This window comes from Puma concolor, chromosome B3 (genome assembly GCF_028749965.1).
Source record: "Puma concolor isolate L17-30 chromosome B3, mPumCon1.1.hap2, whole genome shotgun sequence".
NCBI classification, from domain to species: Eukaryota; Metazoa; Chordata; class Mammalia; order Carnivora; family Felidae; genus Puma; species Puma concolor.
In genome coordinates, this window is record NC_141672.1 from 37,467,130 (window position 1) to 37,485,443 (window position 18,314).

General features: G+C 53.7%; 1 protein-coding gene across 2 annotated transcripts in view; it reads left to right on the top strand.

Moving 5' to 3' along the window:
• Nucleotides 1-18,314, top strand: part of SPTB (spectrin beta, erythrocytic) — a 128,741-nt gene that overhangs the window by 107,045 nt on the left and 3,382 nt on the right. For both annotated transcript variants that reach the window (XR_015252304.1, XM_086709531.1), the window contains exons 25-34: nt 69-273; nt 537-911; nt 2,388-2,632; nt 3,701-3,839; nt 4,311-4,395; nt 5,229-5,425; nt 5,732-5,781; nt 6,270-6,348; nt 15,505-15,755; nt 18,067-18,240. Coding sequence is in view for 1 of the 2 variants with exons in the window: in XM_086709531.1 (XP_086565657.1) it covers nt 69-273; nt 537-911; nt 2,388-2,632; nt 3,701-3,839; nt 4,311-4,395; nt 5,229-5,425; nt 5,732-5,781; nt 6,270-6,348; nt 15,505-15,755; nt 18,067-18,240 (1,800 nt within the window). In the remaining variant the exon portion in view is untranslated. The remainder of the gene's footprint in view (nt 1-68; nt 274-536; nt 912-2,387; nt 2,633-3,700; nt 3,840-4,310; nt 4,396-5,228; nt 5,426-5,731; nt 5,782-6,269; nt 6,349-15,504; nt 15,756-18,066; nt 18,241-18,314) is intronic.

The following is an 18,314-nucleotide window of genomic DNA, read 5'->3' on the forward strand; positions in this document are numbered from 1 at the left end:
CTCCCCTGCACTAGCTGCTCTGGGCTCTCTGCCTCCATCTCTGAGTGCCGTCTTATGTTGAATTCCAGGGAACAGATCATCCGGCTTCAGGGGAAGGTGGACAAGCAGTATGCAGGGCTGAAGGACATGGCGGAGGAGCGCAGGCGGAAGCTGGAGAACATGTACCACCTGTTCCAGCTGAAGAGGGAGGCGGATGACTTGGAGCAGTGGATTACGGAAAAGGAGCGGATGGCCTCTTCCCTTGAAATGGGGCAAGACTTCGACCATGTCACTGTGAGTACTCACAACTGCTTTCTCTGTCTTCCTCGAATGCCATAGTAGCAGGAGCGGTCACTCCGGGCGCGCACGCACGCACGCACGTGCACACACTGCTACCCGGAGATGCAGACACCACTGTGGACTCAGGCTGCCCTGGGCAGGTGTGGGACTGTGGCTCCAGGTGCTCTGGCTGCCACTCAAGAAAGTCTGCAGCTGGGGTGATGACACCACCCCACCCCTGGGCCCCATAACCACGTTTCTGTTTACCCCGTGTCCAGCTGCTCCGGGACAAGTTCCGGGACTTTGCCCGGGAGACTGGGGCGATTGGGCAGGAACGGGTGGACAACGTGAACATGATCATCGAGCGGCTCATCGACGCAGGCCACAGCGAAGCGGCCACCATCGCCGAGTGGAAGGATGGGCTGAACGAGATGTGGGCGGACCTGCTAGAGCTCATCGACACGCGCATGCAGCTGCTGGCCGCCTCCCATGACCTGCACCGCTACTTCTACACGGGCGCCGAGATCCTGGGCCTCATCGATGAGAAGCACCGTGAGCTGCCCGAGGACGTGGGGCTGGACGCCAGCACTGCCGAGTCGTTCCACCGGGTGCACACTGCCTTTGAGCGGGAGCTGCAGATGCTGGGCTTGCAGGTGCCTTCTGTCCCCTGCTGCCCACCTGCAGGCTCCAGGGACCTGCCTTTCACATCTTTCCCATGACCAGGCCCCCGGGGGCGTCGAGGCCTCTCTGGCTTCTAGAGGTGAAACCTCTAGAATGGACACCAGGAAATTTCACCTCCTAAGAAAGGCAACAGCTCGGGGCAGAAAGGCAGGGAGCTGCGGCTTTCAGACATTCCTTAGCTTCAGAAGTAGTTCTTCAAACTGAATCTTCAGAAAAGCCCAACGCAAAACATATCTTAAAATGTTCTTTCTCTGGTCGTATAACAGTGTTACGAGCGAACATATATGTATGTTCCTTTTCTAGCACCAGGTATGGGTATAAGCAATCTATTTAGGCACTGAATCCTCATTGCCACCCCCTGAAGTAGCTTCTAACATTATCTGCATTTTATAGATGAGGAAAGCAAGGCATAGAGAGAGTGAACAAGTTGGCTGGGAACACATAGATCAACAGTGGAGCCAAGATTCAGATCCTGGCAGTCTGGCTATACACACCATGCCCTCAGCCACCAGACTGTTTGGTCTTTCTATATGGGAGCTGGAGGGACCCCAAGATCTGCTTAGACCCCCTCTTCCCATCACTGGAAGGCCTCCAAGACACCTCTGAAGGTCCATAGGGCTCCACAGAACTTGATGTGATCGAAAGGGTGAGAGCAAAGGATCTTAATGCCGGGGCCTCGGCGGCCTTCCAGAGAGACTGGGAGAGAGGCTAGCTGTGGAATCCTGCACCCACCCATCAGGGTTCAGGGATGGGATGCCAAGGCCGGTTGGGCCCTGGTTCACCCAAGAGAGGACCTCCCAGGAATTTGTCCAGCTGGAGGTGGGGTCTGTCATGAGGCTCTTGTGCCTTGTGGATGCCAGAGCCCCTGAGGTGGGCACAGCTTGCTGAAGTCTCAGGAATAAGGCTTCATTGTGCTGGGACTGGCCTTAGACAGGGGGTCCGGTACAGCCCCTTCCTCAGAGAGGCAGCATGTTGAGTGGTTAAGAACAGGAACTCAGGAGCATACCCCCAGTCTGCACCCCTCTTCTAGTGTGAATGACCTCAGGCCAGTCACCAAGCCTCCCTGTGCCTCAGTTTCCTCGTCTTGAAACCAGGGATCACAATAGTACCTCTTTCATGGGATGGTTGTAAAGATTAAGAAAGTAATAAATAAGAAAATGTTTAGAACAGTGCCTGGCACATAGTTACTCCCATTAATTCTAGGGAGATCAAAGGGCATAGGGTCCCTTCCACTCCTGTATCCTCCTCAAAGCCCCAGGGATAGCATGGGTCCATAGAGGCCAAAACAAGGTGCCTTTTCCCCCAGTGTTGGTGGGAGGCTGAAGATCTTGCCTTCTAGAAGAGCCCTGGGGAGGGAGACCAGGAGGAGACAGATCCCTTGCCCTTGCCCATCAGAGGCCCAAGACACGTCTTTCTGGCGAACAACGTCCAATTTCACCCGACCACAGGTACAGCAGTTCCAGGACGTGGCCACCCGCCTGCAGACAGCATACGCTGGGGAAAAAGCAGATGCCATCCAGAACAAGGAGCAGGAGGTGTCTGCTGCGTGGCAAGCACTGCTCGACGCCTGCGCGGGACGCCGTACCCAGCTGGTGGACACGGCAGACAAATTCCGCTTCTTGAGCATGGTCCGAGACCTCCTCTCCTGGATGGAGGGCATCATCCGGCAGATCGAGACCCAAGAGAGGCCCAGGTAAGGGGGACGTCCTCAAGGCAGCCCCTCTCCTCAGCCACTTGGTCCCAGAGGCTGGCGGACCAGTGTGCTGCCCTCAGGGCACTACTCCTCCTTGGAGAGACAGTCCTGGACTGTGGGGGCACCTGAGGCTGGGCCTGGGCAGAAACTGAGTGGCTCAGCTTCTAGTGGGGGGGGGACCAAGCACTTCAGAGTGAAGGGAGCCCTGAGAGTGGCGAGAAAGACCTCTGCCATTCAGATCTGACGGCAGGGCGAGGACCACAGCTGTCAGTGAAAATAAGCACTTCACGTACCCGAAGCTGGGCAGGTCCGAGACTGTGCACTCTTCCTCCCAGTGCTGGGCTGGGGAGCTCAGGAAGGAGCTCATTGTCCATGAAAGGCAATGGTCACCAGCCCACCTCTGTCCCTGTGTCCTAGGGTGCCCATCCTGATGGCCAAGCCTTTATATTTAACATTGTTACCCTGAAGTAACTCACATACCATATAATTCAGCCTTTTAAAGTGCCCCATCCAGGGGTTTTTTTTGCAACCATCACCGCAATCCAAGTTTAGAAGATTTTCATCACCCCTAAAAGAGACCCTGTACTCTTTAGTAGTCATCACCCCATGATTTCCTCCTCCCCCAGCCCCTGGCGACCACGAATCTGCTTTCTGTCTCTCTAGATTTGCCTATACTAGACTGCTCATAGAAAAGGAATTCTACATTATGTGGTCTTTCATGATTGGCTTCTTTCACCTGGCACAATCTTTCTAAGGTTCATCCATGTTGTAGGATGTGTCGGTACTTTATTCCTTTTTGTTGTCAAATAATGTTCTCAGGCTTCTTTGGGGGTTCCCAAATCCCCCGCCTATCCCCTGCCAACTGACCAACGGCAGACACCAGGGCATCAGTGTTCCTGCTGGGGCTGGGCTGCCCAGAGAGAGAGGAGGAAGTGTGTTCAGACTCTCAGGCAGGCAGGGGGTGGCCCTCTCCAGTCAGGACTTGGCATCAGGCAGGCCAGAGTCACCCAGAGTCTCCTTCTTCCCCCAAACTCCCTCCTCGATTCCTGACCCTCCCCCCTTCCCCAGGGACGTCTCCTCGGTGGAGCTGCTCATGAAGTATCACCAGGGCATCAAGGCAGAGATTGAAACCCGGAGCAAGAACTTTAGCGCCTGCCTGGAGCTGGGCGAGTCCCTGCTGCAGAGGCAGCACCAGGCCTCGGAGGAGGTGAGAGGGACAGTGGAGTGAAGATGAGCCCCTCCGTGTCCTTGCCCTCACTCTTGCTGGGCCAGACAGCTTCCTGGGGAAGGTGCTGGGGGCCATGGTTTCTCTGAGGAGACTCCTCTTTCTTTCACTCATGGAGCATCAGGGCTGTGTGCAGGCCCAGGGATTAGAGCCTCACCAAACCCATCCAAGATTGGCAGCTTAGTAGTGGAGAGCAGTCTCACAACCCGCCTAACCAACCATGACATGCACACACGTGGGATTGGCAACACCCATTTCCTAGGGTGAGGCACATGTGCCTCAGAGAGGTTAAGTAACTTGCCCAGGGTTGCACAGCTGGCAAGTGGCAGGGCCAGACTTGAAGTCAGATCCATGTGACCAAACCCAGCATGCTTTGCAGGATCCATTTGCATACCATCCCAGACAGGGGAAAGGTTTCCCAAAGCCTGAGTGATTCTCCCTTCCTTCCCCCAGATCAGTGAGAAACTGAAGCAGGTGCTCTACAGGAGGAAGGAGATGAACGAGAGGTGGGAGGCCCGCTGGGAGCGGCTCCGCATGTGTGAGTACCTCTGGGACCCAGAACCTGGGGGGGGGGGGGGGTGCAGATGCCTGCTGAAGTAGGGGCATGGAGGGGTGACTTTCACTGCCTGGAGATGAGCCCCCACCCCCCGCAGCACCACTCATCTGCAAGGTTCTGGGGTCCATACAGACCTGTGTGGACAGGCTGCTGGAAGCCCACCTCTCACCAGCCAGCATGCCTTCTCCCTGCTCGCCCTCGGGCTCGCCCAGGTCTGGGCAGAACCTGAGCTGGGAAGATGCTGCCACCTCGTGCCAGGCTGGTGTCCCTGTAGAGCTGTGATCTGGGGGTGGGGGGTGGTCATGGGGTAAGGCTCTAGAGCTTCCTGCATATTTGATCTGAGGCGTGTCAGGCACATAAAGAGCTCTGTCCTCCTCAGCTGGAGACAGGAGAGGTGGAAAACCCTGCCACTCAGGGAGGAGCCACACACAAGCCAGGAAGGCCTACAGGGCCCATGGCTGCTTGTGCGTGATTATGTGAGATAGCCGCGGGCTGGGAAGAGAGGGTGTTCAGGGCAAAAGGCTGCTCCTCAAGAGGAGACCTCTAAATTACATTTTGTTTTCAAATTCGAGTTCTGATTAACGTGTTTTTCAAATGTAACTCTGGGTAGAGATGAGGAAGGGGCCTGGTGTGGCGTGGGGATAGAGTGGTTTCTGGCGCAGGTCACCACGGAGCAGGGTGTCCGCGTAATTCACCGGCACCCGTGCGGGCCTCCTGCCTGACCGCTAGCTCCCTGTCTGCTGAGCAGCCCCCCATTGGGTGCTAACAGGCCCCTGGGTCCTGTGGGGGTATCTGTGGCTTGTTCCCCGTGGCAGTACTGGAAGTGTGCCAGTTCTCGAGGGACGCCTCTGTGGCCGAAGCGTGGTTGATCGCCCAGGAGCCCTACCTGGCCAGCCGGGACTTTGGACACACGGTGGATAGTGTGGAAAAGCTTATCAAGAGGCATGAAGCCTTTGAGAAATCCACAGCCAGCTGGGCCGAGCGCTTTGCGGCCCTGGAGAAGCCCACTACGGTGAGCTGGGAACGGGCGCTGGGAGGCTCTCAGCAGCCACGCCTGGGGGGGGTGGTTATCTCAAGTCAAGAACTCTGAGCCCATTATTAGGCACCCATGGACAGTGTAAGAGGCTTGGCAAGGGGGAGAGTGGGAAGGAAATGGGAGAGGTAGAAAGTACTTTTGAATGTGAAAGGCAAAAGGGGTAAGTATTTTCAAAAGGAACAAACACCAGGTGTATTGGGAGCCATCTGTAGAGAAAGTTGTTCTAACGGCAAGCTCTTCTCTGTGACTGCTCTGATACTCTGGGCCTTTTTCTTCCCCTAGCTTGAGCTAAAAGAACGCCAGACCCCAGAGAGACCTGAGGAGGAGCCTGGGTAAGTATGGCGAGGGCCAGGCGGTAGACCCAGCAGGAGCACTCTGCCAAGGAGGATGGGTGGGAAGGGAGAGGGAGGGTACTTTTGTAATCAGAAACAGGCCCCCTGATGTTTTAACAGTGCACATGTGACCTCTCACACCTGGGCCACTAGCCAGAGAAATCTGGAGTGTCTGTAGCTTAAAGGCAGAGAGGAGCTTTTGTTTCCCTCGAATCTAGGGGTACAGGCAGAAATGGGTAGAGAGCAGTGGCTGCTGAAGAATCACCTCCCCTGCTCTGGGCACCACCTGCACACGTGCCTGAGAGGCCATTTTGTGCACGACCATGTCCATTTCTGAAGTATCTGCCATAACTCTTCAGATTAAGCAGCTCCTTGCTAAGTGCCTGTTGCCAGGAGGCCTGGACCAGGAGATAGCTGATGTGTGTGCCTTGGGGGTAGGCATCGGCCTCAGGGAGGTGGTTTCTAAAGAGGGGCTGTGTCCTCTCTAGGCCTCAAGAGGAGGAAGGCGAGACAGCAGGGGAGGCTCCCCGAGGTCCGCATCGCGCAGCCACCGAGAGAACGTCCCCGGTCAGTTTCCTGTCTGGTTTGTCTGGTTCCTGGGAGTCATTGCTGCCAGAACCTGCTCATCCCTACTAGGCTCAGCCGAGGCAGAAGGCGAGGACAGGCGCACACCACCCAGCCTTCCAGACTCCTCCTTCAGATCAGTCTTCCTTTTTAACTTAGGTTTCCTTAATCTCTAGAATAATTGGCCTCCTTCCTTCAACCCAGAAGAAACTGACATGCCCGCCCACTCATACGACTCTATTAGTTTGGTATTATCTAGTCTAATAAATTTTATTGTATAAATACGTCACCATCTACATTAGGAGAAACAGTTTATCCAGGGAAGGTTTATTTTTACACATCATTCTTTTTCCCATTTTCCCTCTCAGTCCATCCTTCACACAGTAGGCCCTGAACACACACACACACACACACACACACACACTCTCTCTCTCTCTCTCTCTCTCTCTCTCTCTCTCTCTCTCTCTGTCTCTCTCACACACATGCACAAATAGACCATCTGATCCCGCCTGCGCCAGCCACAGACATTTAGGGCAGTGGAGCGGGGACAGCCACCCTCTAGCAGATCCCTCCCTCCTACACAGAGCCTCCTTCCTTTTGCTGCTCCCAGGCCTGATGCCTGTGAGTCAGTGAGTTTGGATATGGAGCTGGCTCTGAAGCAGGAACAGACTTCAAGGAGCTGTGCAGGAGTGAAGGAGAGCACCAGGGCTTCTGGGTCACAGGGCCAGTCCCCCAAACTTGTAGGAAAGTAAGGTGCATCAGAGTCCTGGCTGGCGGAGGTGTTGGGAGGGTCCAAGACAAACCAGCTGCTGGAGGCTTGGGGCACATGTCTTCAGGAAGGAATAGGTCCATAAGCTGAAAAGACCCAGGGTGTGTGTACAGGGAGCCGGGTAAGGCTGTAACCTAGGTTTTGGAGAAATGCCCTGGGGAGCGGCTGAGAAGAAGACAAGACTTCGGCACGTGCCTTGCATGGCTCACCAATGCATGTACCCCACCTCTCTAGTTGCCCGGTTAAGCTTGCCTGAACCTTTAAGGGAAATTGGCATTCTAGGTGAAAATTTCTGATACGTGCACCACCCCAGAAAAATGCACATACAGTGGTTATTTCCTGTGCAAAATCCCTGTCAGGTCTGTCAGTCCTTCTCACACCCCTGAGAGCCACACACACTCACACTCACACACTCTTCCACACTCTGAGCTCCCTCTGCTGCCTCCAGCCTGGCCGGAGTCCCTTTCTGAGCTGCACCAGCCCTTCATGTCCAGCAGAGGGCATTCCTGGGCTCCCAGTGGAGGGTCCTTCCCAGAAGTGCCCTCTGAAGCTCCCATCACCGCATGTGGGATCTCTGGCGGACTTGGTCCCAGCCCCTTTTGCCTGAAACAGCCCCCGCCGGAAGGAGAGAGAACTTGAGGGCTGCCCGAACTGTGGACACTGGGGCTGGGACTGTCCGGCACCTCCTGTGCTTCGGCTGTGCGTCCCTGTGTGTCTTTACGTGCAGTGGTGTCCCCGGTCTGCGGGCTCCTTTGTGGCCACCTGAGCAACTCCATTGTCCGTGTCATGTACGTCTGTGCAAATGTAATTACGTGTGCGTCAGAGCTGCCTCCATCCAACACCTGAATGTCCCTGGGTTTGGGGGAATAAAACCTGCTTGGACCTGAGTATCTCTGGAAGGTGGGAACGAACCCACATCTGAGACCCTTCCCAAGAGCCAGCCACTCCGTCAAATGGGAGGATGCCTGTGTTTGCTACAGGAAGAATCCAGATGGCAAATCAAGTGAATACCAGGCCTGAGGCCTCATGGAAACAAATTTCCTGCCGCTTCTCCTTTCTGAGCCCTTTGTTGGGTTTTATGAGGATCTACAAAACTCCAAGGGAGGGTGTGATACCCAGTCGGTCTTTGATATGAGAGAGGAAAATGGGTCCCACGCAGGCTGGGACACTTTTTCAGAAACCACTGGCCTCTCCCAGGAAGGGCTGGCAGTGTGCTGAGCCTTCTCCCCGGCCGGGCCTGGGTTAGGGTGGCTCTCACGCTGTCCCATGTGTGTGGTCTGGTGTGGGTGCCCTGTAGAATCGATCCATGTGGTGCTGCTTTATGTGAAACCCATCACTAGTGCATGCTGGCTTCCTGCTTGGGGGAACAGATGGGAGTGGACCAGACACCTGCTACACACCACGGGTGGCCACCCTGCAGGCCCCAGCTCGGTACCCCCCCTTTCCAGGTGTTTGCAAAAGCACACGCAGACACACACGGACTGGAGTGCATTCCACGTCCGTCTTTTCCTCAAATACATCATTGTACAATTGATTGCCTCCCTCACCACCTTTCCACATCAGAGCACGTTCTGGTAAAAAAAACTGGTCCTTTCATACAGGTAAGTATGTAAGTGTGTGCGTGAGGCCAAGCAGAAAAAAATAAGGTAGCACAAAAGCCAAAACTTCTGGAGTGGAAGTCAGGACATTGGGTTCTAGTCCTTAATGCTGCTAGAACCTTCCTGTATGATTTTATACAAACCACCTAATCGTCCTGGGTCTCCTCACCCTTATAAAGCCCTCTTTGGGATTGCAGAAAGTCCAGAACGTTCCTGTATATCAACAGTAAAATAAAGGGAGGGGCTGGGAGAGATGGGTTTCCCCACTTTCCTCTGGTCCCATCCTTAGTTCTAAGGAGCCTGTTAGCTTGTCAGGTGCTAGCTGGTATGAGGCTGGATGGGAAAGAAGAGGCAAAGGGCTGGGGTGTTTGCCTTTGTCCTTGGCTTGGGAAAGAGAGGCAGGGTTGGGCCTCAGCTCCTGCCAAAGTCTATGCCCTGAAGATGGCCCCGGGGCACTGGATGGGGGCCTGGCAGCAGGCTGAGCGTTCCCCTTCCTCTCAGTGCCTGGCACTGTCACCCCAGTACCCCCTGCCTGTATGTGTCCCTTCATCCTGGGGGTGGCTGTGGGAAGGGCCTGGGGTTCTTGCTAAGCATTCTCATCTCCCAGGCCCTGGGTGCCTCAGAATCCCCAGTGCATCTGCAGGGAGGTGTTGATTGTTGAAAGTTGTGATTGATTTCACGGGGGAAAATGGTACTGCAGAGGATCCAGGTCATTTCAGATCACTCCAGGCTTAAAGGTCCCAGCCAACAGTGCTGGGATGTCTTCTGTGCATGGCATCCAGTTCTTGGCTTTGGGGTGGGAATTGGGGCCTGCTTGAGGAATTCTCCCAACGGGACAGCTGTGACAATGTGAATGGCATCCCTGAGAGGTACTGGTGCTCTGAGGGGCTGTGACAACAAGAAAGAGGCAGTCTTCAGTGTTCACCACGTGGTCATGCCCTGTCAGCCTCTGGAACTTGAGGCTACTCTGGAAAGCAACTGCTGGGTGCTGGTCATTATCAGGTCCCTTCATCAGGTTGTCAGGAAAGATTCTTACCCAAGTGCAGCTCACAGACGTCACTCTTACCATGACCTTCCAAGACTGCCTGCAGCTGGCTGCCTGGGAGAGGACGGGCATCTCATTAGGGGTAAATGTGGGGAGTCTAGGTCCCTCGCCTCTCCCTTCCAGAATTTCAGAGGTTGCCGCAGCTTGAGGGCAGTAACCAGCGCTTGGAAATGGGAGGGACGTGCCCCAGGAGCTGAGCGGGCATACCTTTCAGAAGGTGCCTGGCTGGCTCCAGCAGCTGTCGCCCCTACCCCCACCACCCACCCCCCAGGCTCTCCTCAGAACAGCCCTCCTGGCAGGCAGCCTGAAGCTGTAATCAGCAACCAGAGGTTCCACGTCCTTGGATGGAAGGGATGTGGGGATGTGTGGAGCAGCTGTGTCTCTTCTTGCCCGAGCAAGTGTTCCAGTCCTTTCTCCCCGCCCCGTGAGGCCCAAAGGAACTGCTTGCTGCTTCAGGCATTTTTCAGCCTGTGCGAATCCTATTTGTTCCTAATGAGCAGAAGGGACCTGGAAAGGTCTGTTTTCCCCTAAACCTGGGCGTGGCCCTGTCTCCCCAGGATGCCTGAATCAGTGGGTGTGGGGGGCGGCGGGGAGGGGTCTGCCTACAGTCTGGCACTGCACCCTGATACTCCAGGCTCTTTCTGGACCTGTGTCCACCACTGGGTGTGCCCAGCTTTCCATGCTTGGCCACATGTGATCTTCCTGGCCTGGCTGCTCCAAAGGCTGCCTCTGCATTCTTCCTTCCAAGCTGTGTTTCAGAGCATCCCAGATACTGATGGACTCAGGACGAACTCCGTTAACATTGGAGGCATCTCAGAAAAGGAGTTTGAAGCTGCCAACTTGACCACTGGGCATAAGATCTGGAGGGGGAAGGGGGTGTGGGCATCTTCTAACTCTAGTCTTTCCAAATCACAGCAGGATGGAGGAGCCACCAGCTTCTCCAGGGCAGGTCCGGAAGAGCCGGTGGTAGGAATGGTGAAGACCGCTCCCAAGGAAGCCTCCCATCCACGAGGGCGGTGGACCAGGTCCTCCCCTCCCTGTTTGAGGGGACCCTGCACACTCCCCTCTCCTTTCCCCTCACTTCACCTGGTGGCTCCTCCTGTCATCTTCTCTGGTTTCCCAGTTGTCATCTCAGATGGACTGATGGGTCATCCCATCTCTCCACCCCAGCTGCTCCTGCCTTCCCTCTGGAGGCATTTGTCTCTGCTCGCCCTGAGTTCCCATCTCTTGATTTCTTTGGCTGCTCTCAACTCAACAATCTTTTTCTTCTCCTGCAAACAGCTGTCTTCTGAACAGTCTTCCCAACCTGCCTGCCCACAGTCCTTCCCACCCCTTACCCAGAGGACAAGCATCCAGACATCAGACACTGGGGGAGAGTGCAATTCTCGGCTGCAGAAGTGGCCAGCTTCCCTCCACCCCAGTTGAAGCACGACTTGGTTGCCTAAGGCATCCAGCAGTAGGTGTCGTCCAGCACCAAGCCCCTCTTCTGGCCCGTTCAGGTGTTTTCTGACTCGTCTTACAAATGTAGAGCAGGAACCACATTGGGTGCTCTCCTCTGGAGCAACAGTACCCCGCCCCTTCTGCAGCAGGATTCCATAGGAGGAAGGGACCAGACAGCTCTGCTTCAACTCCTCACTCACTAGATGTGTGGCTGAACAAGTTACTCCTCCCTGACCCCACTTTTCCGAATCTGTAAAATAGGGATAGGGATGATACCTGCCTCAGACTGTGAGGATCGGAAGAGAGAATGTAGGTAGAACATGTGGCACCTAGTAGATTATTTCCAGTCTTCATTTTTTGTCTGTTCCTCACTACAGTCCTTCATCTTCTTAAATGAAGCATCCTCCATGTGAATTCTAACACCCATTGCCAGAGCCCTCCCAAACCAGCCTTCCTGGAGCATCTCTCCCTAGATACGCCTACGTATACACACTGGGCTGAGTCCCTGCCATGAGATCAGCAGGCAAGACGATCGCACCACAAGGAGGAATGGCCTCTTCCTGGGTGCACCCTCACACCCTGGTTCTCGCTTATCAGTATCTCCTTTAGGGACAAGCCCCCTCACTTGCGTTTCCTTGCTTGTTAATACATCTGGGCTCACTGAGCATCTTCTAGAAACTCCAAAACACCCTGGGGTCACAGGCCAGGTTATTTTTCTCCCGGGGACTGGAGTCTTGGTTGTCTGTCTGCTGTCTTCTACATCCCCGTCCGGGCATGGAAGCACACCTCCATCTCCTTTAGTCCAGAGCAGAAATGCACCCATCTTGCCCCCTTCTTCTCCTATTCTTGATCCTCCTTGTGGAGAAGACCCTCAAGGCTCTGCCTACTTCCCCTGCCCAAGCCAGCTTCCTAGGAAGGCAATATGCTAAAAAGTCAAGCTGAAAAGACCCTGAAAAGGCGGCCATTTCCTGCCCGTCAGGAACCCGGGCCTCTCCCTGTTTGACTGCAATCCTCAGACATCCTAAAAGCCTCTCCTGCCTGTGCCTTTCCTCCCCTGATGTCCCCTACCAGCAGCCAATGCTGCCTGCCCCCTGCCCTCCTCTGACCTCATGATCCCAGCAGCCGGCTCACACGCCCTCCTCTCAGATGCCCCTGCTTCACCCACCTGTTCCCCAAACCTCCATGCTACAGGCAGCACCCTCCTATATCCCAGCCCCCACCTTGGCCCATTCTCCTGCAGGCTGTCACCTCCACTTAAAGTCTAGACTACCAGCTGCTCCAGCCTGACACCTAGAATTTCCTCCAGTCCCCCTCTTTGAGTGCCCCCAGCTCCGGTGGGTGGTGTCTCCAGGCTAGGCACCCTCAGCACTGTAGCTATAATCTGTGCATCTTCCTTGTGATCTAAGGGCTGAAGCAGCAGGCTTTCCACCTTACAACACAGAGGACAGAAGGGACTCTTAGACCATCTCTCCAGGGCCCTTCGGCAGAACCTGCCTCTCCCTACAGCCACACAAGTAGCCGGCTCTGGGCCACAGCCCCTCCCCTGTAGGGCAAGGCAGAATCTCCATATGAAAGTATGGCACGGTTTTGGGGGGCAGCAGCAGGACGACAGTTCCCTCCCTTCCCCAACTTCCTTTTAGAAGACAGCACGAAGATTTCCTCCTGGAGCCTGGGAAAGGAAGGTCCCTCTGGCCAAAACCATGCCCCATCTTTCTCATCTGTGGCTCCTTCCTTAGCCCAGAAGAGCAGGGCCGCCAGCTCTGAGCCTGGGAGGCAGCCAGCAGCCGCCAGACACTTCTACCCCTCACCCTCACCCTCAACTCCTTCTCAGCCTTGGCCTTCAGGGCAGTCTATTCCACATGAATAGTCAAGGGCACAGAAGAAATGTTTGCATACATTGGCAACTCCCATTTTCTAAAACCCGTAACCTGGCCGTTTAACTTTTGATCACACAGGCCAGGTCCTCTGTACGTACCTGCTAGGGGATGTGGGTCAGGCACTCATTAGGAGGAAGCAGAAGAAAGGTTGAGATTAAGTTGGGAGGCAGTCCTGGAAAAATCTGCCTTTTTTTTTTGTTTTTTCAGAGACAGTTCAGAAATGTTAAGAGAATGTAAGTATAGGAAGAATATGTGGACGGTGCCTAGTAAAACCAGTCCTAGGAGGGTAGAGGCTGAGAGGCAAACGTGGCAGAGGGTCTTCTCTGACACCCCATGGCAGGTGCAGGGAACACTCTGGCCCAGGATGAAGGAGAGCAGTGCAGCCAGATGGAGAGGTAGGGGGTGGAAAGAGGCTTTACCTTCTGCATTAATAATCCGCCTCTCAACCTTTATACCCAAGTCAGAGGTTGGCTTGATTGAGTCCAAAGAAAAAGCCCAAACCCAGGCTCCCAGGCTCATCCCTGCCAACTTTGCCCTTCTACCCTGCTAGATGACCCAGGCAGTGCTTTGAGGCCTCTAAATCCCTGTGGCCAGTGCTAGCTCACTGCAGACACTTGAACATACAAGTACTGCAGATGTGTAAAGAGGAGTGTGAACCAGTCACAGCGCTCAAGGGGCTCTAAGGAAAAGATGAAAGACCTAACAATGTGATAACAACTCAGGTTTTCTAATTCTGGAGTGCATGCTCTTTTGATACCTGTTAGCTGTGTGACCTTGGGTAAGTCACTTAACCTCTCTGAGAATAGATTTCCTTGTAGATTGAAGGCAGTAGACTAGGTTAGTGGTTTTCAAACTTTTCAGTCATGTTATCCTTTCTTTAAATGAGATCTTACTGGACCGCCAAGTTAAAACTATTTATTGGACCGTCCTAATTTGATGGAATACAAACATGACCAGCTTTACCCTTCCTCCAATCACTGCCTCAGACCTCTCCATTGAGCCTCTCCTTCCATTCCTTCGTACCATCTCAGGCAGTCCTTGGTCACTTCCATCTGCTGAAAAGCCTACCCAGTCTGTTTCAGTTTAAACCTTCAATCTGCTATCCAGGGTAGTGTCCACATTCTCTCATCCTCCATTTCTCTATTTCAGGTTTGATCCGTGGTCTAAAGGACCCACAATGGGGAGCACAGGGTCTCTGCTCTTCTCTGGCTCCTCCAGGCCTCCACCTTCAGTTGTGGGGCAAGAAGTAGGGAGTAGAAAAGGGGGCAGTCTCTACTGCGTGGGGAGGTTCTGATCCTCCTGGGTGATGTCCTTGGTCCTTCAGGCATCCAGACGTGGCATAGGACCCTTCCCACCTGGTGCTGTAAGGTCTCCAATAGTCAGGCCTTGGAGACAGGGTCCTAGCCAGATGGCTCAAGCTAGGCTGCCTGCATTGGTGCCCATTTGGCACACACTCCTCTGTGCCCTACCTGGCAGGGAGAGGCTGGCTGCCCCCCTGCTACCCTCATCCATCCTCCCCTCTTCTGCAACAGGGCACAAAGGCAGATCACCAATGCCTCTGCGTTGGTATAGGTCGGCTCCCCTTCTCCTGGGCGTGGAGGCCCCTCGTTGGGCTGGGTAGGGGCAGGAGCACCCCACCCTGCAAAGGGAAGTGCAGAGAGGTGAAAGCCACAGCTTTTCCCTGGGGCGATGGCTCCTAACCTGGGGATTCTCCACTTCAGCTGCTCATTAGAGAGCATGAAAAGCTTATTCAGAAATACCAATGTGCTGACCCCACTCCAGGGTGTATTTTGTTGAAGTTGGGGACTGTAGAAGGCAACCAGGGTTAGGAAGCACTGCCCTACTCGCAACAAATCCCTGTCCAGTGCTGGGAGCAGGGCCAGTTGGTCCTGCACCTTGACCTGGGAGGATCTAGGTTCTCCCTTTGTAAGGTGGTAGGGGGACTGAGGGCCTGACCCCTTAGCTCTGGGGCCTTAGCCAGAGCAGGTACCAGCAGAGTTCCCATTCAACGCTCCAGTTGAATAGCACCTTTCTTATGCAATCTTGCCAGAGCCTATATACAACTCAGTTGGAGTCGGAGCACCCCTGCTGAAGCAGGGGTGGGGGGCCTGGAGCCAGCAGTGATCCAGGGCTTTGCCAGCTGCATTGGAAACCCCCAGCAGTGAAATCATCACCTAGGCCCCTCAGCTCATTCTAAGAACCTCCTGTCACTATGTTGAAAGGTGAGGGAGTGGGAATGGAACCAGAGGCATGGGCGGGGTCTAAGAGAAGCAGACCAGGTGGCTCAGCAAGTCAAGGGAAAACCAGGAGGCACACAGCAGTAAGGAAGCAAGGTCAGGAGGGGACCTCAGACTTCCCAATCCTGCTGAGTAGCCACCCCTGGGTCTGAACCCCCAGCAAGGTGTGCTCCTCCCATATGACCCTGAGCAGGGGGAAGAAGAGAGGCAGTGGCCTCAGGACCTGCAGCCGCCACCCCCTCCAGGGCCACAGGAGGAGAAATCCAGTGGGGATGAGAGGCCCACCACCGAGCCTCTCTATAAAGTCCTGGACACGCCTCTGAGCGAGGGTGACGAACCTACAACGCTGCCAGCCCAGCGGGACCACGGGTACAGTGTGCAGATGGAGGGCTACCTGGGCCGAAAGCATGACCTGGAGGGGCCCAATAAGAAGGCATCCAACAGGTATGTGAGGCAGGGGCCACCTGCTGGTAGGGAGGGCGGCTCCCAAGGACTTCTCCACCAACAGAGCCTCAGCAGCATGGGTATGTGTTGGGAGAGAGGGTGCCCTTTGTCTCTGGTCTGAGCACCCCTTTGGGCCAGCCTAGGGGCTACTTGGCACGATGGGAAAAGCCTATCTTCAGTTCCAGTCCTGAGTTCAAATCCTACACCCTCGTACAAGTTACTCAGCCTTCGTTTCCCCGTTTGCAAAACAGGGATAACGATGATGATAGCATGCCTCTTGGGTACAGATACTGAGCCTGACACAGAGTAGGTTCTCAATAATACTAGTTTTTCTTAATCCAGGGCTGGGTAACAGGTAGGTACGTCTTGGCAGTAACAACATATCCTTGACCAAGTCCCACTTTTTAACAAATCTGGGCCTCAGTTTCCCCTGCTGTAAAATAGGAAGAATGGGGTTGGCATACATGCCTTCTGGAGGTCCCTCCCAGTGCTGTCATACAGCAATTCTGTGACCCTGAGGAACTCATTCGAAGGCTGTGCCCTTTCCTGGCCCTGAGGCAGTTATGTCCTTGAATTTGGTCTGTCCAGAGCTGCTTCTACCCAAGGTCCCTGGGGGCCTCTGTTTTTTGGGGAGCTTTCCAGGGTCCCAGGGACACAGGACAGCTTTGAGAGGTTGAAGCAGCCACATTCCCAGGGCTCCAGGGCTGCATACAGAGCCCGTACTGGGGAGACAGGCTAAAAAACTAATTCAAATTTCAAAAATGAATTTGGGGGACCAACCACCCTGAAGAAGTCTATTGTTTATACAGAGTCCACCAGAAAAGGAGAAACTAGCATTGACTGAGCACCTACCATGCTAAAATCTTCACAACTGCTCTGTGCTATTGAAGATTCTATTTTCCAGATAGAAAAACAGAATTTCAGAGAAGTCATTTGTTTAAGGCAGGATAAGACCCAGCTCCTTCTCAGCAACTGCCTTACTTGGGCTACAAGCTCAAGGAAGGTGGTGAGGGCTAGAGGAAAGGTCCCTGACCCTTCCTGGAGGATCTCCCTCTGGGTGTCAGAAAGCTGGGCTCTGTAAAAATGGCTCTGCAGCCAGCTTGTACAGTACAGGTCAAGTTCTCTCTCTGAACTTGCAGTCCTTCTTCCCCATGTGCCCCAAAATTCTTCACCTTCCTGCTTTCCAAAGGGAGGGAGGAGAAAGAGAGCAATGGGGGTTGGGAGGCGGGCGGGGGGGGGGGGGGGGCGGGGGGTGGGGGGAAGGAAGAGGAGGAGGAGTAAGAAAAGCTTAATGTTTCCCAGCACTCATTACTGTGAGAGGTAAAAAGGCAACCTGTTTCCCATTGGCCAGTCAAGGAGCTCAGGTCAGCCCACACATTAGCTTATGAGCTCATCTCCCAAACATCAGCTGAGTCTTGATTTGCACAAGTATGTATCTTTAAAAAGTGCTGGTGCAGTATACCGTGCATATTTCCATCGACAAAACCCTGCTCTGTTCACTTCACAGTTGTGTGGTAAGGATTAAACATGCTAATGGATGCTCAAGTGCTTTGCAAGGTTAAGTTTACACTATTGGTCTTAGACTCAATAATTCTTTTAGAAATTTATCTCGAGGTAAGATCAGAGCTATAGCAAACATTTATGCATGAATATTTATCCCATTGCTGTTTAAACTGCACTGTTTGAATTTCCAGTAATTACAAGGCCCACCAATAAAGGGATTATTTGTATATATGGTGGGATACCAGATAGCAATTCAAAATTATTTTGGGGAAAGATTTGAAGGATATGGGAAAACACTCATGATATAGTGATAATCTTAAAAGGATATAAATAAAAGGATATGAAATTAAATATTCAGTATAACCCAATTTTCATTATATATGTGAATAGAAGAAAATGTGAATGTGTGAATAGAAAAGACTAGAATATGTAAAATGTTAATAGTAGCTTTTGATGGTGGAATTACAGGCAGATGATTTTTATTTCCTTTCTTAACCATAAAATGTGTTACTATTTTTTTTGTAAGTTTATTTTGAGAGAGATTGAGACAGCAGGAGTGGGGGAGGAGTAGAGAGGGGGAGAGAGAGAATCCCAAGCAGTCTCTGCCGCCAGCACAGAGCCTGATGTGGGGCTCGAACCCATGAAACCGCGAGATCATGCCCTGAGCCAAAACCAAGAGTCAGATGCCCAAAGAAATGAGCCACCCAGGCGCCCCAGTATACTAATTTTTTACAAAATGGTAAAGCTAGAATTCATTACAGAGCTGTCATAACCGGACCGTGGGGGCCCTGCCTGCCTGTTTCCACAGGTCCTGGAACAACCTGTACTGTGTTCTCCGGAACAGCGAACTGACCTTCTACAAGGACGCCAAGAACCTGGCCCTGGGGGTGCCCTACCATGGGGAGGAACCCCTGGCCCTGAGACACGCCATCTGTGAGATTGCTGCCAACTATAAGAAGAAGAAGCATGTCTTCAAGCTGAGGTGAGGCCCTCCTGGCCCGTGCCCATTCCCTGCAGGCTTAGTTTGGCATCAGTGGCTGGACAGGGGCTCCTGTG